Source organism: Haliotis cracherodii, unplaced genomic scaffold (assembly GCF_022045235.1).
Source record: "Haliotis cracherodii isolate W230 unplaced genomic scaffold, xgHalCrac1.p SCAF_3, whole genome shotgun sequence".
NCBI lineage: Eukaryota > Metazoa > Mollusca > Gastropoda > Lepetellida > Haliotidae > Haliotis > Haliotis cracherodii.
In genome coordinates, this window is record NW_027266286.1 from 4,056,275 (window position 1) to 4,078,758 (window position 22,484).

The 22,484-nt window shown below is 40.6% G+C and overlaps 1 protein-coding gene across 3 annotated transcripts; it reads right to left on the reverse strand.

Annotated features, from left to right (window-relative positions):
• Positions 1-229: 229 nt before the first annotated feature.
• Positions 230-21,680, reverse strand: LOC139474455 (carbohydrate sulfotransferase 15-like). 3 transcript variants are annotated; one of them, XM_071257489.1, is made up of 9 exons: positions 21,650-21,680; positions 17,688-17,766; positions 15,724-16,019; positions 12,056-12,275; positions 10,100-10,225; positions 8,380-8,536; positions 3,817-3,970; positions 2,835-2,982; positions 230-1,709 (listed from the first exon to the last, which is right to left on the reverse strand). In XM_071257489.1, exons 3-9 carry the CDS (start codon positions 16,009-16,011, stop codon positions 1,519-1,521), a joined length of 1,284 nt encoding a protein of 427 aa, XP_071113590.1. In that variant the 5' UTR covers positions 16,012-16,019; positions 17,688-17,766; positions 21,650-21,680; the 3' UTR covers positions 230-1,518. The 3 variants fall into 3 exon arrangements, with proteins under 3 accessions (XP_071113590.1, XP_071113588.1, XP_071113589.1); XM_071257487.1 differs by having other exon boundaries at positions 15,724-16,042; XM_071257488.1 differs by lacking the exon at positions 21,650-21,680 and adding an exon at positions 18,282-18,441 and having other exon boundaries at positions 15,724-16,042.
• Positions 21,681-22,484: the final 804 nt, after the last annotated feature.

A 22,484-nucleotide genomic window follows, 5' to 3' on the forward strand; every position in this document is an offset into this window, starting at 1 on the left:
AAAAGGAATTTGATTGGCTGATTGTGAACCCTGACCTTTACCAGACAAGATTCGCTACAGTAATTCGATCATATTTCGATCACATAGACAAGGTTTTATTTATCCTTGAATGGAACCAAGCAAAGGATAACAAAATAAAGTAAGTTTAATTTGCAATTTTATTAGAAAATGATGAAGCACTTCAACAGAAAGAAAACAATATCTAATTTTAAATATTCATATGCAACTGATAGGCTATTGGAGGAGTGAACGTGTGTCAGTTCAAAGGGTGCACGACGATTGATGAATTTGGGATGAGGCTACACAGTGGAAGTGATTTCCTGCAACTAATATAATTACCACAAATCACACATGACTGTTTTTGATACTACCGATTGGCGTTCGCTGCTGATTCCCGCACCCGCCGATCTCGTGTGCACGATTTTTAATGAATATCAATGAACACGGAATGTGAGACCGCACGCTACCTTTACGATGTAAATTACATCGCATAATCCTTGATACATTGCCGTTTTAAGCTTTCAGACGGCAAGGTCGGCAGTGTCAGAAATTTTATGCGTGATTTTAACTTGGCTAAATAAGACGACTAGACGAGCCTAGGTATCCGATGAAACATCCGCTAAACAGTCACTGAAACATTTCCGATAGTGCATATGTGAACAGACAGGTTTTTTATGCTTGAAAAACTGTTTTTCATCAGACTTGACTGTGGTCAGCTGATGCTCTCGGTGACCTCTAAATGGAAGGTTAGAAGCCAAACTGGAACTCGCTGTCTGCTGCGTATGCGTATGCACAGTTGTCTGATCTACTACGTACTTGTGCTAGACAGTGTACCAGCTCACAGGACGAAATTTACAACTTAGAGATTCCGATTAATTTACCTTTCTAAATGAGATAAAGCCTTTATTTCGACTATGAAAAGACCCCACTACACTGATAAACCACGGATTTCAATTTGACAACATATCATTATGTCGTTTACTGTACTGGAGAAAACTGGAACTGAAATCTCCCGCTGTGGTTTGGTCGTCAAAGGTGTAACCTTGACCTTTGTCTCAGTTGCCATATAGACTGTACTGAAACTGTTTCCTCATCAAATTGATATGCGGTTTATATTAAAACAGGATTGAACTCGCTTGAATACAATTTCAGACTGAAAATTTATTCACTCGGGATGAATATGAAGTGAGTGTGATATCTAATAGATATGTATCCTCGTACAGTGAGTAACAAACAAACAAAGCCATTATTTACTTATATACACGAAAAGAAAATGGATCAAACATTGAAATTACAAAATTAGAATAACGTCTCTTTCTCAGATCCGTCGTACCGTTTCTAGGCGCATCGATACGACTCGTAATATGCTCACAGTTTATCGCAATACGACTTAACTGTCAACACCTTTACCTACAACTAGCATATAAAACCAATAGCATTGTGACCTATACTTTTTGTATATAATATATGTTATAATGCCTTTTTTGTAGACACGAGCTTCCACATGTCAGTTTTAATTCATGCTTCCTCCTTCCAAAGATATTTTGTTTCCCGCAATATCTCGGCCAGCTGTTTGTTGAATTTCGAGTAGAACCGATCCAGTAGAACGCGGGTATCCGTTCTCATTGGTCCGGCTGTTTTTTTCCTCTTGGTCACGTGTTTCCGCTCATGCTCGGCTATTTCCGTAATGTCATCGTCGGAGAGTTTGGCTATAACACAACAATGGGAATATCATTCAGTGAAATCGTCTTGGGAAAAACAAGCACAATTACTGTAAAACCTCGTTAAACCGGATAAACCGGCCGAAACAATACTTGGCCTCAAGGCCAGGACTTCGTGTTCACAGGTATCACTGTACGTCTATGTTGAATGATGATAGAGACGATCGTAATTAATCTCATGATTAGAGATGTCTAAAAATACTATAATTGAAGAACTTGAAGCAAGTATAGTAATTGTTGAGTATACGTTGTCGAGCGCCATCTGATTAGTTTGTTGTTTACCGCTGCACTTAGTAATATTGTTGAAGCTGACCTTTGACTAATATGAAATAGTTGTCCATGTTTATTGTCTGTTCAAACTCAGGGTATGTTGGACAAAGACTTCTGGAAAAGTTACAGATTAAATCATTCTTTGAGTTTATCGATACTATCTTAACTGTAGCGTGAAATCGATACTATGGAAAGTGTTGCGGGACATCGATACTATCAACATCGGGCCATACAATTGCAAGCCGACAAGTCCTTTTTTCACCTTCATGCCGAGCCGCAGGCAGGGTAACAACAAGTACCATGTTTTAAACGCATCTTTTCGTGTGACGTGGTCTAAGACCGAAACACCGACCTTCCGCTCTCCCGGCAGACGCTCTGTCCACAAGACCACGGAGGCGTTCAGTTACGATGTTTCAATCGACGATCAATCGTTTCAGCCATACCAATACGAATTTAGGCTTGTTTGTAACCGGGACCACAGAGTCATCAGTGTCAGACCAGGGACCTGTTCCACAAAGCGATCTTAGCGCTACGACTGTCGTAAGTTAGTGTTAAAGAATGGGAGTTACGACCGACTTAGCGCTAACATCGCTTTGTTGAACGGGGCCCTGGATGTACACTCAGCTGTTAAAGTGAAACCCCACAAAATCGGAAGCCACTGTTCCATTTGAAATCATCTGGATTTTATTATTTTTCGGATTAACGAATGTTAATTCCGGATAAATGCTGGCCCGGATTAACGAGGTTTTACTGTAGTGGCAAATTCATTAAGAGCGGCGTTGTCAAAACTTCTCTCAATTTCTGACTCAATTCAAAAGAGGCTTCAGCCGAACACATACTTACTGACGTTGAGGAAGTTAAACACTTTGTATAAGTGCTCTTTGATATTCATTTTATAATCTTCCGTACGCAGGATGAGAAAACTTTGTTTGTGAAAAACGGACAGCCATTCTTTCAAGAAAACAGCATAACACCCAACATGAAGCCGCGTCTAAAACAAAAATTGAAATAATACTTTCTTCACTATTGTAAGTCACTGCGATAAAAGATATTTTTGAGGATAATGGCGTTTGATAAATACCATTGCATTTCATCGAGTGATAAAAACTGCCTGGCAAAAGAAGGTATACAGCCATGTTTGATGGTCGCTAAAAATGAAACAAACAAGAAATGATAAATCTGGCGGTGATATTTTTGTACGGGTTTCGGCGACTGTTTTCAGCCAAGTAACGTTTCCTAATTTTTTTCTCAAATACCATTTTCAAGTATAGACTCTCTGTTGCTTGGTTGTTTATTTAGAAGTGATTTCGGGGCGGTGGGGTAGTCAAGTGGTTAAAGTGTTTGCTCGTCACGCCGAAGACGTTCGATTTCCCACATGGGTACAATGTGAAAAGCCCATTTCTGGTGTCCCCCACCGTGATATTGCTGGAATATTGCTAAAAGCGGCTTAAAACCATACTCATTCACTAACTCACTAGACGTGATTTCTCCCCCGTCCATGTTGTATGAAAAAAGAGTAATTATTCAGTGGGTGAGTCCGGGTTCACGCCGCAATATTCCAGCTGTATCACGACACGAGAAATGTCGAGCGAAAGAGGCTAATTCACATCTGTTTTGTTTGTTCAAAGGATGGCCGGAAAAAGTGATGCAGTTCATATAGAGAGCTGTCTTCATCAGCTGATTCAGTCTATCAGATGCTTGACATCATGGTTCATTGTTAATGTGCTAAACCAGACGGTTTGTGCGTGTTTCCTCTAAACACATTTAAAATCGAAACACACGAAATGAGCATATAAGCATGTCAGAAATCTAAATATGGACCTACTGGTAGCGCCAGGTTTAGCTGACGGTCAAACAGACACCATCGGACTGATCTGTTCCTGAAGCACGTCTCCAGCAGTTCCAGCGCTTCAGTGCTGTGCTTGTGGAATGTGTCTGGCGTCAGACCGTCGCCCATGAAGATGTAATCAGAATATAATCTGAAACAAAGCCCCATAGATAGTATCAGTTCAATAAGTCACAACGTGGATGCTGGGGTACTGGTTGCAGGTGATATAGTTCCTGTAACAGACGCCGGTGTAGAAGTCTCAACTCAATACCCGGCCCAAGTCACTCTAGCATGACTTGGGCCTCGACTGAGATCACGCTGGAGTGATTTGGGACTAGGCTGAGATCACCCTAGATTTTTTTGGGACTAGGCTGAGATCAGTCTGGGGTGATTTGGGCCTAGGCTGAGATCACGCTGGTGTGATTTGGGTCTGGGATGAGATCACTCTGGAGTGATGTGGGCCTCGGCTGAGATCACTCTGGAGTGATTTGGGTCTGGGGTGAGATCATTTTGGAGTGATGTGAGCCTAGGCTGAGATCACCCTAGAATGATTTGGGCCTAGGCTGAGATCACTCTGGAGTGATTTTGGCCTAGGCTCAGAGCACTTCGCCCTCGTAGGCCCAAATGATTCCCCGGGTACTATTTCAAATGTCCATGTTTGATCGTATTTTCTCGTCTGTTAGTGTTGCGGGGTGTGCGTGTTGAATGACAAATGTGCCCACCCGTCGCTACCTCAGACTTATGCGTCCTGAAACGCCCTGTAAACGTGGTAATCTATTCGAGAATCTGTATCACTGCATATTTTTTTGTCCACTATTACAAATTTACGCAAAAAATAGTTTTACACTAGAACTATCTCAAATCGGACTAATGAAACCTATTTGAAAGTGATTCACAAACACATGCTTTTGATATAGTCGCAACTGAACAATAGATTCTACATTTCGCAGTGATTTCTTATGTTTATGGAAAAAGAATCTGTCGTTTATATTTAAGAAATTCTGAAAAACCTGTTGAACCAGTTTTGTTTTTTTCTGTTTTTTGTCAATGTTTATAGATTATTGTATTAATATTTATTTCAACATGGATATGGTGTATGGTATCTTTACGCGTGTGTATATGTTGGGTTCATAGTAGTCCGTAAATGTGCATGTACCCTTAAAGAAACCACAGGTACGATTTAAAAAATAAATAATCTTACATGTAATGAGTATAATTTGAATCCCAAATGTCTACACCGTGCCCAGACACCGTTCCAGATAGCAACAGTCTCTGTTAATGCGTGCTCCATGTATATTCATGTTACACGTGGGATATTGACCACAAGGCACCAGCTTGCAGAAAAGCATTCTAGGAGCTCACGCTTTCGGCATAATTTTGAAACCACATCAGAGACAAAAAGACTTCCTCTTTTTGCGAAAACACCTGGTGTGATCCATTCAAATAATTCTTTACCGCTATTTTACATTTTACCGCCAAATGAATCTGTTTTCGTTCTCTAGCATTGACGGGTTTTGTTACTTCTACAATAATTGTTGTTTACAACATGAGTAGTGGTTGATAACAACACCTGGTGTTAAACAATACCAAATATTGTTTTGATATGACTGTAACGCCTGGGTTTTGTTTTTTAGGCTTTGATATTGATATTGACACTAATGGCTACATCTGAAATTTTATATTTCATATTATTTTGTAATCTTGTTAACAGACACATATCCACAATCAATCAAATTTCTTTTGCACAGTTGCGTCTGTGTGTGAGGAAAGTAACAGTCAGGGATCATTGAGCGTACAACTGAACTTTCTGTACCGGGAGACTAAAGATCGATAGACTGACCAGACAAACAACAGGCAGCTCAGTATAATCATGTATTTATATTTGTGCTGATGCAAAGTACAGTCCTCGTGTTTGTGTTCCGTTATCTTCTGCAGTACGTTTTACATAGTATCAAACGATGGTTCCTTTGTCTTTGATCGGGGTCTAACTAACTAATACCACTTGGCAATGATGGAACTTCCTTTTCCCCCTGGCATCTATCTTGATGATAGAACAATGTCATGAAACATGTTGTCGCAAGCGGGATTCGAACCCGCGAATTCCGCACTGAAGGCTAACGAATGGTGTCTTCTGCCACGGCGACATAGGAGAAATGGTATGAAATTAACAACTAAATATTTACTTACATCAGGAATAATTACTTTTCCGTTCATGAACCTGTACTTCAATTTCAGAGACTGACCTGTATTGTACACCAATATAGATTTATGAAGCTATCTACAAGAATTGCACATTGCCGGTCAAAAATGGTCTGAGTAATGATAGATAAAAATGCATAGAAACAGCCTCGTGTTTTTATTCTAATATAAGTTGTATGAATGAAGGGTGAGTGATCGAAGCGTTAGTAAAGTGTCAAGGGCTGGCGTTGCCAGATTTTACCGTCAGCAGATGGCAGCGAGCGATTTATAATAATACTGCTTTGTTTAAACGTTATACATGGCAGGCTTGATCTTTTGGGAAGTATCGGGAAGTTTCTAGAAGGATGGTGGTACATATATAAGATCGAGAAGAAGGCAATTCGATTCCTTTATCGACCTGACTTGTGTTTTATCTGCTTGCCAAGGGCCGATTGGATTCCTATCGGAAAATTCCTACCAGCTTGCAACTCTTGTCCTGATTCAAGACCAGAGACAGTGACACTAACTTTAAATCCTGTACATTCGTGAGCGCAATAGCACATAATATAGGGCCCGCTACCCTTTACTGCTGCCACTTATGTCAGCCCTAAAACTGTGTGTTTCAAAATAATATATGGATTATACATTGATCTTGCGTGGTCGTTTCCTGTTTTCTTCATTTCAATTTAGATCAGTACATGTCGTTTTCCGGATACTTTAATCATATCCTCCGACTGACAATTACTAAATATATATTAAACTAAAACTACTTAACAAACCATATATAGTACTTACAAATACACAATCGTCAGCAAAGAGTAACATGATCATATAAATATCTGAACAGTTTAGACATCACAGTTACGTTTAGTAGCAGTGATACGGTAATTTCTGTGATGTGCCAAATATATCTAAAACGTAAAAAAATACTCTAAAACACCTCGACGATTGGTTTTGTTTGGCGCGGATTTTGGTTCCCAGCGAGTAGGACACAATATACTAGAACATAGTGCAGGAAACGACACTGTGGGACTTTATTTCCTAGCCCCATGTTCCCTTAGGGAGTAGTAATCCGGGCGCATTGTTACCTTCAACTGTGTGTCCCAGGACATTGGAAACAGCTTATCATTGTCTGGGGCGACTCATCTTCCCGAGGCAAGAGAGTAAACTGACTTTAAAAGTCAAGTTTCCACCCTTGCAGAACTAGGCTTGAAATCCTGGGCTCGATCGTAGCGCCACCAGTGGCTGTTACGAGTTATGTCCTTTCTATGCCTCTCCTATTGACCAATCAGATCCAACCTCTCGTATCACTTGCATTTGCTTGAAGCAAAACGGTGGCGCCCAGTCAAGACGATCTGATCGATAATCAAGATCTAGATTGTGATCAAACGAGTCTTACATCGCGAAGTGCATCAAATCACGTGAGCACCTTGATTAAAAACATGAAAAGATTTAGAAAATATCTGTTGACAACGAGTTAGCGGTGCACATGCTTTGCAAATCCTGCAGTCGACCGAAATCTGCATGACACTTTACGAACCGGATTTCGATTTCGGTGCGCGATTTTGATTGGACTATGCATAGACTCGTTAGTCCAGCCAAAATGTAACTCCATAATACCAGCCTAGTTCGGCAAGGGTGGAAACTGGACTTTTATAGTCAGTTAACTAACTTGCCTCGGGAAGATGGGGGCGACTGTTCGTATGATACACTTACTGGGGGACAATGCACTCGCCGAAAGAAGAGTGAGTGAGTATGGTTTTACGCCGCTTTTAGCGATATTCCACCAATATCACGCTGGGGGCACACCAGAAATGGGCTCCACATATTGTACCCATGTCGGGAATAGAACCCGTGTAATCAGTGTGACAGGCGAAGGTTTCAACCACTAGCCTACTTGACCGCCCCTTGCTGAAAGAAGAAAGGCGTCGATAGTGCTTAGTCCTACCATTTATCCTACACTTTAAGGCACAAGCGTCCTCGTGCCTTATCTATTTTAACTGTCCTTTATTACATCAAACATGGGATAGAGCAAAGTTTATTTCTTAAAAAGAGGCCCGGGTTATTATAATGGCTGACAAACGACACGTCCGGCGCATCTTTTAGGGCTATGCGGTATATGTAATCTTTCTTTTGAAGCTCAATGGTTAATGATAAACAGTTATATTGATCGTGTAGATGGCAGAATTTCATTCATAAGCCTTGGTACTGACTCTGTGTATATGAACCACATCAGCTATTCTTAATCTGCTGTGTATCAAGTCGAGTGCTTTATATAAGCCAATTAAATAAATATTCTCACATACATGCCGAACTGCAGTGATATAGAACAACCTATCGGAAAAAAAACCTGAAATAAACTAGCCAGATACAAGTAGTTACCTTTCGGTTGGGTTCCTCAACAAAATAATAAACTTTGGGTCCCTGTACAGGTGACGCATCAAGTGGGGGGTTAGCACTTCCGGTTCTTCCAAACCTTCATTCTGGGGAATATTTGTCCAGCCCCGAAAATCCCAGAAATCAAGAGGCGTTCCATCTCCTGGAGTGAAAGTTATTCAGACGTCAGTAAATTAGTGTGTCGGTACTTGCTACGATATGTGCTAGAATAATTTGTATGTATGACTATTGCCTCTTCCGGTAGATCGGAGTTATCTGCCCTTTAGTTAATCCCCTTGAGTCACGGCAAATCTGGAGTGTACAGTTTTGAGTTTTATATTGGGGTCTCGTTTCTCCAGTGATTGGACCTAGATCTAGCTTAAAGTGTTAATTACCAAAATAGACAGAATTTGTCCTTGTCCTGAATTATACTTCCCATGCACCACGCTAGAGTACTGACAAACGAAAAGCAATGGAGATGTAAACATACTCGCTGCCTTAAATCTATATTTTCACAATTAATTTTTGATCAAACAATGTTTTAATGGTGCTTGTTTGCACGAAGTACGACATTCCCACTGAGCGAGCGTCAAGTGACTGACGGTCAAGTGACGACATATTTTGATGTTCAAACTTTATTTAGGTGTCTGGGCACCGTTCCACAAAGCGATCGTAGCGCTATGACTGTCGTAAGTCCATGATAAAGTATGGGAGCTACGATCACCTAAGCGCTACGCTGACTTTGTTGAACGCGGCCCTGTATATTGTAGAAATGACACACCGACAGACTACTTCTACATTTCTGGGAATTCGCGAGCATGAATAAATACAGAAGCATTCTTTCTGATCCTTTGGCCTTGTAGTCAGGGCTTCTGGGTACACTGACAAAGTCGCTACGAACCATCTTATGACACATAACGAATGCTCACCAAAACTATCGGCATCTAGCCTGACAGTTATCAGTATTCTGCAATATAGGAATTTACTTCTTACCTATTCGACACATCTATATACTCGCCTTTAAATAATCGGCCAATTCAGCATTGGTGACTAACATCTGATCGCCACACGTTCAATACTTTCGCACGTGTGAAATACAGATGGTGTTACTGTGTAGCATTTCAAACAAACACACGCTCATGAATATCTCGTTTAGACCTATACGACGAGTATAATCGCGCGCTAAAATTGATACATGCATATGGCGATTGACCGTGAGTGTATAGTGCATGTATCATATACACAGCGAAAAAGTCCATCTAAATTGGAATGTTGCACAAATTGCAGCGCCGTCAGGCGTTCTTTGTTGTGAATGTTGTTCTTTTGCGTTCTTAGTGCCCTGTGCGCACTGGCGTTTCTCGTTTTCATACGGCGTCTTTCCCTTGCTACCGATGGGATATATCAAGGCTGTTCATTGATATTTATTTTGTTATTTTGTTTTATTATTTTTCATATTCATATACAGAACATAACCTCTATCAGTTACATTTAAGACTTAACTTTTCGTAACTTTTGAATATTATTGCGCACTGTTGACCTGTTTTTACAATTGATGTATATTTTGACAGACTGGCCACCTATAGTAATAATTAACTTTAAAAGCTAAGTAAACCGACAATCAAAAGGATTGACAATGACTGAAACCATATTTGCTAGAAAAGCTTTTTTACCATGCATATATATTTCCCCTTTCAGAAAAACCTTGATTTGAAAGTAGAGAATTTACCAAATATATGATCGTGATATCCATTTGTTGTTGTCTTTCTTATAACTTCTTTGGCTTTCTTCATCCGGTAAATATAACTTTCCACTGTTTCTTTAGAATCCACGTTCCAGGCTCTAATACCAAAACCTGTAAAATATACATCCATGTGTGTAAACTGCAACATATACATCCATGTGTGTAAACTGCAACATATACATCCATGTGTGTAACCTGCAATATATGCATCCATGTTGTGTAACCTGCAATATAAACATCCATGTGTGTAAACTGCAACATATACATCCATGTGTGTAAACTGCAACATATACATCCATGTGTGTAAACAGCAATATATACATCCATGTGTGTAACCTGCAATATATGCATCCATGTTGTGTAACCTGCAATATAAACATCCATGTGTGTAAACTGCAACATATACATCCATGTGTGTAAACTGCAACATATACATCCATGTGTGTAAACAGCAATATATACATCCATGTGTGTAAACTGCAATATATACAGCCATGTGTGTAAACTGCAATATATACATCCATGTGTGTAAACTGCAATATATACATCCATGTGTGTAAACTGCAATATATACATCCATGTGTGTAAACTGCAATGTATACATCCATGTGTGTAAACTGCAATATATACATCCATTTGTGTAAACTGCAATATTTACACCCATGTGTGTAAACTGCAATATACACATGCATGTGTGTAAACTGCAATATATACATCCATGTGTGTAAACTGCAATATATACATCCATGTGTGTAAACTGCAATATATACATCCATGTGTGTAAACTGTACTATATACATCCATGTGTGTAAACTGCAATATATACATCCATGTGTGTAAACTGTACTATATACATCCATGTGTGTAAACTGCAATATATACATCCATGTGTGTAAACTGCAATATATACATCCATATGTGTAAACTGCAATATATACATCCATGTGTGTAAACTGCAATATATACATCCATGTGTGTAAACTGTACTATATACATCCATGTGTGTAAAATGCAAGAAACACATGCATGTGTGTAACCTGCAATATATACATCCGTGTGTGTAAACTGCAATATATACATCCATGTGTGTAAATTGTACTATATACATCCATGTTTGTAACTTGCAATATTTACATCCATGTGTGTAAACTGCAAGAAACACATGCATGTGTGTAACCTGCAATATGTACATCCATGTGTGTAACCTGCAATATATACATCCATGTGTGTAAACTGCAATATATATATCCATGTGTGTAAACTGTACTATATACATCCATGTGTGTAAAATGCAAGAAACACATGCATGTGTGTAACCTGCAATATATACATCCATGTGTGTAAACTGCAATATATACACCCATGTGTGTAACCTGAAATATATACATCCATGTGTGTAAACTGTACTATATACATCCATGTGTGTACCTTAAATATATACATCCATGTGTGTACCTTAAATATATACATCCATGTGTGTAACCTGTAATATATACATCCCTTCTTGGATGAAGATTAAGCACACAACAATAACAGTGAGTGAGTGAGTGAATTTGGTTTAGCGCCGCCATGAACAGTATTCCAGTTACACGGGTATGTCAGATGTGGGAGGAAAACCCTAAATAATGCAGGTCCCACACGTGAAACCAAAGAGCACGGGTGTGGTCCTGACGAACCCCCAAACCATTCGAACCCTACATCATAAGTTTGTAGCATGCCCAAGGGACGCAACTCAGCATAGTGAGTTGTGGCGCCTCAGACGACTGGGCCACCCTTGCCCGTCATAACAATTAATAAGTGTACTGGCGTCATGTCTAACAAGGATTGCGGCACATTAGATCAATATACAAGTAGGTACAGACATAAACAAAAGACACAAACCCAAATAACAAGACACAACAAATTTCTGAACTGGAAGCGTAGGGGTACCAGACAGCCTACCATATCTATGCATGCTCCAGTAGAACATCTCCTTTCCGCTCACGCCATCGTGAGCTGCTACTTCCGGGTGGGCCAAGATCCGGTCGAAGAGATCCGTGGTGCCACACTTGTCTACTCCAAGCAAGTGGAAGTAGGGTAAGCAGAGGACGTTCATGCGGCCATTCCTCGTTCTTTCGTGAAAACAGGGGTTCTTGTACTCTTTTAGGAAAGAGAGTCTCCTCTGTTAAAAGAGAGAAATTGTGTTTGAAATATGTAGGACTGCATGTGGATGGTACGGGCGACCCTTTAGTCTGACAATTCTTACGATCACATTCGCGAACGTCTATAAAAAATATTATTGAACTAAATGTTTGTTGTATAAACTCTGCACTCCATATTCCAGGTGAAAGACGATGGCCCGTTAATAATCGAAGCTGGACCAGATAATCCAGTGATTGACATCATGAACATCGATCTACGCATTTGGGATACGATGACATGCATTAACCAAGTCAGCCAGCCTGACCACCTGATCCCGTTAATCGCCTCTTACGACAAGACAGTAAAACATCAAGTACCATCTTTTAACGTATTTTGGTGTCACGCGGCCGGGGATTGAATCCAGGATCTTCCGCTCTGCGGGTGGACGCCCTGCCACTAGACCACGTAGACGGTCTCACGTAGAATAAATAGGGCGAGCCGGGATTCGAACCCATGGTCATGTTTCTGGCACGCATACGGGACGCAACTCTGCACAGCGACTTGACCATACGTAACTTTCAAATATAACTAAGCGCCTTGTGACTAACGTTGACCTCTGACCTAAATAATGAGTGAGTGACTTAGTTGGGTTTAACCCTGCTTTTAACAGTATTCCAGTTAAATCACGGCGTGTCAGCTTAATATGGGAGGAAAGCCTGATGTAATGCAGGTCTCAGACGTTTACCACTTCGGTAAAACCCACGAGCACGGGTATGGCGCTGAGAAACCTAGAAACACAATCGGGGCGAACCGTGATTTGAACCCACAATCATAGGTTTCTGGCGTGCCCAAGGGACGCAACTCTGCAAAGCGAATCGCGAAACCTTAGACGACTGGGCCACCTGTGACCCCCATAGATATTGAGCACGATGGAATATTCCTGTCATAGTAGAGATACTCTGAATGAAGTGTCGACAACGACGATGCAATCCAAGCCATGAGCGTATCAGCTGTTGATGCAGTCAGCGATCAGACAGCAATAAAAACCGAAAACGGGTTTCTCCTAACTCCATATGTAACAGTTAGCGACTGCACATAAAGATGGTTATAACAATGGAAGTCGATACACCTGACATGTATAAGAAGACAGCTCTGACATGATGTAAACATCCAGCCCAACACGACATCCATGACAACAGTTTAGGAGTCTATGGAAAGAGTGTGTTTTGTGGACAAGCAATCAAAGCTCACCTTCTTGGAAGCTGTGTTGTGGAAAATATAATTGTAGAGGCCCTGCAGAGGTATGACCACAGCGGTCGATAGTTGTTCATGGTGTTGATATAAGACCACAGCGTCGATATCAGACCATAGCGCCGATATTAGACCAAGGGGTATTTATACTTGATCTTGGCAATGAGTGGATAATAAAACATCTTGGTTAATATCACACCCAATGTCGATATCAGACCATAGTGCGTATATTAGATGAAAATGCCGATACTGCACCATAAGGCCAATATTACACTGTTTTAAAGCACATTTTGACTCTTGTTTGAGAAGGATGCATATGTCATCGGCGAAGAAAATGTTAAAAAAATCCCGAATACTTTTTGAAAGCTCAAGGTCAAAATACAATGTTCAATTCAAAGTCAATGCTAAAAATACGACAAATATCAATATACATAATGAGCCCAAATTCAAACATTGCATATAGCGCACTTCACGTCGTTATTATCCAATTAGGCCCGTTTAATGTCATCAATGTTTGGTCTCAAAACTGATGTTGTCTTGTGTACAATTGTAGGAAAAACAAAGAGGCGGCTTCGCCACCGCCGGCGATGGCAAAGACGTCGATGGAAAGAGGACGGTGGACAACCAGCTCATAACATAATCTTACTTGAACTTGCCTCAGCTAGGAACATCAGTTTGCGGATACACATGTCAGGCTATAGCGTTTGTCATTCTTACTTATTATTGTATGTTGCATACTTTGGTGATCAGTGCAGGAAACGTACACGGTTATTTTTGGTTTTCAACGTGTGTATCCTAAAGCGGCTTTAGGTGAAAGATGACGCCAACAAACTACTTTGTTTATACATTTCCGTACTTCGAACCTACTAGGGACGTTTTACGACGTGGTTCAGACCGACATACATTTCAGTACGTGTGCACACCGACCGGGTCGACTTCTCTTTGGATGCATGATGTGTACAGCTCGGAGCCCTGAACTTGAATGAAGACTGACTACAACGCGCTCGGTATCCATAGGAGTCGGGCCAGGACGCGAATACACACGCACTTGGGACGAGATGAGGACGTACTGCGAACGAGTTGGTCGGGTTAAGAATTAGTTAGAACTGGCTTGGACGTATTGTGAACGGGGTAAATTGAGGTTGAACTGGTTAAGAACGGGTTCAGAATGGCTACGGACGTGCTCGAACTGCTTCGAAACGTTGTCGGGATGAGGTGAACGGGCACTTTTACACGATCTGAACTGGATACAAACGGACTGCAGACTGGCTAAGAACGAGTTAGACGTATTGAAGACTGCTTATGAACCAACTGGCATCGTATTTGATGCCAAACTACGCGTTCTACCGCGATCACAGCCCTTTCTAGTATTTTGTTAGAACGGGGTAGAACGGGGTAGAACGGGGTAGAACAACTTTGGTGTGATGGTAGCATAACTTACATCGTTTGCCTGATGTTAATGTACATGTATGTGTACCACTTTGAGGATGATGAAGGTGATCATGATGTTTGCAAGTTGTGTTATACGGTAGTCAGCGATATTCCACCATATCGGCAGCTATATTACGTCGGCCTTCAAATAATAGAGTTTGGGCAATAATAATAATGATGATAAAAATTCACAGAGGTCCATCCGTTGTCCGACCCGGAATATGTAGAGGGCGTCATGGAAAATGATAAAGACAAAATTCTTCGGAATAGGACCGTATACAGTCTCAGACTCCAGGCCGACAAACCTGATCTTGTCCTCTTTGATAAATCCAATGAAATAATCTATATTATTGAATTTTCTGTCCTTTTTGACACTGTGATTGACAAGATTCAGGAAAAACATGGCAAATATGCGGACCTCCTTTTCGAAATGTCACGCTTGCATCCCAAGTACTAAGTTGTCCGACTCCCCATTGTTCTCGGTGTCTTAGGTTGGTACCTCCCAATCCTCTGACTGACATTGGGAGAGTACCCGGGTTTGCTACCAGCAATACAACCCTTCTGACTATCTGGGTAATGCAGAAGTCTGCAGTGTTGGGGAGCCTTTACATTCTCCGAAAAGTTCTGGGTGGGTTTGACTAGGAAGTCCCATTCACTGTCTGGGCTGCGTGTAGAGGGGGCAAGGGCCCAGAGCTGATGATGAACCTAACCAGCCTGACTGTGCCAGGGTCACCAAAACCCTATTTGCTGCATTTTTTATTTTAATTTAAAAAACCTTTACAGATAAAAAATATAAATATATTCACCAAACAGAAGATATCCTCCGCTTGCCACAAGTGTCTCCTTCCCCGACATCTAACGGAGGTATTTCCTGGACCTGTCCCATATCCTTCACCACCACTTGACCATGTGGAATGTCTGGAATCATAGACGAGGGGATGCCGAACGCCCTGTCGTAGTAGTTCTCCCTGGATTCTACTGGTCTGAAATGACCTCTCGTGGACACTGAGCCAGATGCCCATCACCACCAGACCCTGACACAGACAGAGTAGCCCAAGCGTGACCCTGGACAGAACAACCTTCCTCATGTCCATCCTGGCCGCTGGTTATGTAACAGAGATGTACCTGGTGGGTGATAGATGAGTAAAATTACTTGTCAATAAAACGTGTGAGGTTTTACTTGAACTTAAGTAGCGTTAATGATCAGTATGTCCGAAACATTATTCATTGTCAGCATTGATAATCAGGCACATATATGTCAGGTAAGTGACACATTTTCACGATATTACATACTAGAAATGAGTTATGGTAAGGCATGTCCCAGTTGTGGATATGCTATATGAAATGGTTCTTCGTCCGGTTAAACTGTTTTTGTTGAGCTTGGTTGAGCTCGTGGTTCTCATTGGGACAGTAAAGCATGGTGTGCCTGGAGATATTCATTCTGTTGATTGCATCGCGGACAGAGGTCTGTATTGCCCGAGCCACACTTACAGCAACAGATGTTTGTTGTTTTTTACACTAGCCATGCTCACAGCAACTGAGGTCTATTTTACATCAGACTTGTTTACAGAAACTGAGATCTATTTTACACCAGACTTGTTTACAGAAACTGAGATCTATTTTACAACGGACATCTTTACAGCAACTGAGATCTATTTTACACCAGACTTGTTTACAGAAACTGAGATCTATTTTACACCAGACATGTTTACAGCAACTGAGATCTATTTTACACCAGACTTGTTTACAGAAACTGAGATCTATTTTACACCAGACTTGTTTACAGAAACTGAGATGTATTTTACACCTGACATGTTTACAGCAACTGAGATCTATTTTACACCAGACATGTTTACAGAAACTGAGATCTATTTTACACCAGACTTGTTTACTGCAACTGAGATCTATTTTACACCAGACTTGTTTACAGAAACTGAGATCTATTTTACACCAGACATGTTTACAGAAACTGAGATCTATTTTACACCAGACTTGTTTACAGAAACTGAGATCTATTTTACACCAGACTTGTTTACAGCAACTGAGGTCTATTTTACACCAGACTTGTTTACAGCAACTGAGGTCTATTTTACACCAGACTTGTTTACAGAAACTGAGATCTATTTTACACCAGACTTGTTTACAGCAACTGAGATCTATTTTACACCAGACTTGTTTACAGAAACTGAGGTCTATTTTACACCAGACATGTTTACAGCAACTGAGATCTATTTTACTTCAGACATGTTTACAGCAACTGAGATCTGTTTAACACCAGACATGTTTACAGCAACTGAGATCTATTTAACACCAGACATGTTTACAGCAACTGAGATCTATTTTACACCAGACATGTTTACAGCAACTGAGGTCTATTTTACACCAGACATGTTTACAGCAACTGAGGTCTATTTTACACCGGAGTTGTTTACAGCAACTGAGGTCTATTTTACACCGGAGTTGTTTACAGCAACTGAGATCTATTTTACACGAACCATGCTTACATCAACTGAGGTCTATTTTACACCAGATGTGTTTTCAGCAACTATGGTCCATTTCACACAAACCATGCTTACAAGTGAGGGCTATTCTACATTGTTACGATGTTAAACTCAGTCATTAAGTCTCAAGCATAGGTTCCTGGGGACCAGTTCGAACCCGGAATTACTATTGATGGTATATTTGGCAAAGGTACTTTGCACACATGGGGACTTACTTGACACTGAGTTATCAGTGTTAGAGTTTTATTGTTGAAGGTAGCAGTACTCACAGTGTCAAACAATTAACGAGGCCATGTCGCCGTGCGATCCTCCTTCCGCCACAGATACACGCCTGCCAGTGTGTAGTAGCTATAAAGGTAAAGCTTACTCTATTAGATCCGTATCTGTCGCAGATCTCCTCAAGTCAAAGGATGCAATAGCGAAGGCCAAACTAACGCTACTTCGGATAGATTGTCAGCTACTCGAACGTATACAAACAGATCACATTAAAGAAATTCTATTAATTTCTAAAAATCAAAAATGAAATCATATCAAAACAAAACAAAATCGTATCAATACAAAAACAGAAACTTGATCAATACTGAAACTCACAAGAGATATGTGTACCCTACTCACACACAGGAGTCCCAGAGAGGGACAGGTCAGCCGAAATAGCTAAGGCAGAAGGCGACATCTTTAAAACTTTAAAACAACAACAGCAACATATTTCCCGTGATGTCGGTGTCTGTCAAGCCTTGACGATGCCCCACAACGCTAGTATGAAAAGGTTAGTGAAACAGAAGACATTGTACACTTGTACTGATACCCATGTAATTAAGTGACATTACCCAATACGACACCATTCGGAAACCTTGTTCACTCACCAATTCTTTATGCCCCATCCTTAATTCATTCCTTAACATCTACGTCTCTTTCGATAAGAATTCGAATTATAATACATTTACATTTTTCATGTTACATTCGACCCTTGTTGTATGATGATAAATCTTAATGGTCGAATCTTCGAGAACTGAATCTATCCAATCTTAGATATTTCCGGAATTTAAGCCTACAAATCCAACAATAGAGAACAAAATATAAATAATATATATAGATACATGTTTCGGTGAAGGTTCTAACACTGTTACCAATTACGCCAACGCCTGCTTGGTGACGGTGTTAGAACCTGCGTTAACGGCGGTAGTCGTCTACGGCGCCGCGATTCGCTGTGCAGAGTTGCGTCCCTTGGGCACGCCAGAAACCTATGATTGTTGGTTCTGATCCCGGTTCGCCCCGATTATGTTTCTAGGTTTGTCAGCACCATACCCGTGCTCGTGGGTTTCACCGAAGTGGTAAACGTCTGAGACCTGCATCACTTCGGGCTTTCCTCCGACATTAAGCTGACACGCCGTGATATAACTGGGATACTGTTAAAAGCGGCGTTAAACACAACTCACTCACTGACGCCTAAGGTGCTGACGGATCAAGGATTAGGATCATTGTGAACACAACTAAGGAGCGCAACTCTGCACAGCGAATTGGACAGCCTTCGACATGTCGCAGAGCCCCTTAGTAATGTGTATTAACTTTACCAGCAACAGCTTTATCCACCTGATACAGTTATTAGAAATAGATCATCAAGTAGCAACGATCCACATCGACGTATCGATTACTTTACAGTGAACAAAGGGCTGAGGGCTATAGTGTCTGAAGCCGTTTCCTTTTGTCCGGGGATAATAAGACTTGCTGAGTTTTGCATTATGGGAGTGGGTGGTTTCCGGAACATCTGGCCCCTTGCCCGAATAAAATACGGCATTTTATTTGTCACCTCCCGTGACACACTCGTTGTTGATTGGAGAGAGTCGCGTCTGTCTAACTACTGGCAGGCTGCAACAATTACAATACTTGGGCTGTGGTACTTCAGCACAAGAATAGACACAAGATAGATTCACTACCCCTCACATCCATTCCAAGACAAAGTCGGTAAACCTACATAGCGCTGACGTATATTTCCTAGCTAACTGTAGTTTCTACTTACAGCGAAGAAAAGTATATCTTGTTATAATTACACTCTGAAAGCCACCAATAGACATTTTTATGTAAGTACATCTGCACATAATTAACGTTTATACGTATATGCTGCAGTGTTTGTGTCTCGTAGGCCGTATTACCAGATATAACATATTTTTTATTAATTATTTACAATATAATATTTGAATTATATACAACATGCGACACAATAATTATATGGGTTTCTTCTTCATATTCCTGTTTTCAAGCAACACCTCGTGCTTGGATGCACATTCAGCGTGCGGTAAGCGAGTGATTGGGGTCCGTTAGATCGTAAATAATTAATGGCGATGCTAATCGTTCAGCATTCTTTTCGTTCTTTTACATACATAATCTGCGTGACAAGAGACAATATTAGCCAATGTTTCATGGTGGCTAAAATTTAAACAAACAAGTACAAACGGTATATCGATGGTGAAGTATTTGAAACGGGTATCATAGGCGATATTACATGCATTATATCAATGAGTATCTTACTCCAGGTCAACCCAGAAACCGTCTGATAGCGTCCATAACTTTGGGTCAAATCCAATTTTCAAGAGTATAATTTCTTTTCCTCGGCAGTTTGTAATTTATAAGCTGTCTTATTCACAGGGAGGACGTGTTTTTAGGGCAGAACATGCTTACACATTTCGCGAACAACCAGTTTGATTACAGATTTTTTGTGATCAATTCATGTGTTTTTCATCTCTCTGTAGTCTAAGGCAGAGTAAGTCAGTGTTGTGCAGAGTTGCGTCCCTTGGGCACGCCAGAAACCTTTGATTGTGAGTTCGAATCCCGGTTCGCCCCGATTATGTTTCTTGGTTTGTCAGCACCATACCCGTGCTTGTGGGTTTCACCAAAGTGGTAAATGTCTCAGACCTGCATCACTTCTGGCTTTCCTCCAACATTAAGCTGACACGCCGCGATATAACTGGAATTATGTTAAAAACGGCGTTAATCCCAGCTCACTCACTCACTCACTTTGTAAGTATAGTATTATTTCCGTATCAGTTTAGAGTTAACTCTTTGTAAGTACAGTATTATTTCCTTGTCAGTGTAGAGTTAACTCTTTGTAAGTATAGTAATACTATTTTTTCCGTATCAGTGTAGAGTTAACTTTGTGTATGTATAGTATTATTCCCTTGTCAGTGTTAACTCTTTGTGGTATAGTGTTATCCAGTTTTAGTATTCTCCAACCTGTTTTAAATATACTTTACTGTGCTTTGTTTCTGATTATTTTACTGTCCTTTCTGGATAGCATTGTATTTTGATAACTAAAGTTTGTAAGCGCTGAAATACTGCCTATGTCAGTAAACATATAATCTCACTCACTCACACTCAATCATACAATTTGCCCTTTATCAATCAGTGCTATTACATATATGTTGTAATCACCTCATAAGTGTAGAGTTAACCCTTTATCAGTCAACAGTGTTTACTTTGATACTTGTAAACACGTAAACAAAACCTAATTCCTGTTAACAGAGTGTCGCATACGTCACTACTGCAGTTTGTTGTTTAACGACGCAGTCAGCAATACTCCATCTGTACGATAGACAATCGAGTCTGGACAGTACAATCCACTGATTAATAATATGACCAAAGATCCACACTACGATGACTCAATCAACCAAGTCAGTGAGTCTGACCACCCGATCAACTAAAGCACCTCTTCCGGTCAGAGGACCAATTCTAACCCGGCGCCTCAACGGGGTAATTTTCGGTCTATATTAAATTTCCGGTAATTTAATTCCTCTACATACGTATTTTGACTGAGGCTATGTAAGGTACGACGATTTTGAAACATTGTACAACTAAAACGTGACGCACTACATTACCGCGTATATTTATTTTTCCACGTTTCTGCTTGGTTCTCAAAACGTCAAAGCCTGAGAACAACTTCTGAAATAGATTTCATAGGGAGCAAAAAGTAAACTAGTGATGACAAGTATATGAATGGTTCCCTGAAAAACAGTGATGACACCAGGTGTTCGCGAAAGGTGTAAGCATGTCCTGCTCTAACGGTAAAAAGCACCCGAAGCTCCTATATTTTTCATTACAGAAGTAAGTGCCAGTGAGCACAGAGCGTACAAACTGACAACATCTTGCTGGCAAATAACATGTCATACTTAGTTATGAAATGAAAACAAATGAAATAGGAAATTAATTAACAAACAGAAGATGACTTCTGAGTACTTACAAAGTCTGGTCTGTCAGCTGGCATTGACGGAAATAAACATCTGTACATTCTTCACGCAGTATGTCCCGGCCTTTCTCCACAGCTGTTTAAAATCGATAATAGCATATTTAAATCGCCCGTGACCGATTCATACGTGCCTTCGGGCCGATCGATTATATCACGTGATATACAAAATGTTGATGAGTATGGAATGATAATACTTTGTATATGTTTATACGAGATCTAGATCTAGTGTCGATATCACTGTATGATAGCTATAGTTTGTGTGTATTGAAACGTAGTGTACCTTGTCAGAATAGTGTGACACTCGTGCATTCCCGGAGCCTGCATGAAGAATAACTGTTTATCGGTCGACCTCCCTTGACTACGCCATGGGGGGGGGGGACCATTTGGTATCCTTTCTTGCCATTTTAGTGTTTTGGATAAAATAGCTTTGTGCTTTAGACACATTAATTAGTTTCCGTATTGCTGATCAGCCGGAGAAGAATAAATAGATCACCGCTGCTTTATGCATGTCGTTTAAGGGACCGGTCATTTATTACAAGGAGGTGGGGTGGGTGATTTTATATAATGCCCCTCCACTTGTGAATGTACAATGCCATTTGGAAAGTGGTCAGTTACAACAAGTGTTTTATATGGGAAAACACTTTCTTCATAAAGTACAGATTCTAGTACTTATGGCACTCGCAGAGTGAGGCACCTAATTACCAGCACACAAAGTCAGCGATCTAACCATTCAGCCACCGAGGCTTCCACGAAAGCATGTTATATTTTTGGATGACCCTCCCAATGTCTTTTCTTGGCCCTCCCTGAAAAGCACTTTACATTTTATTGT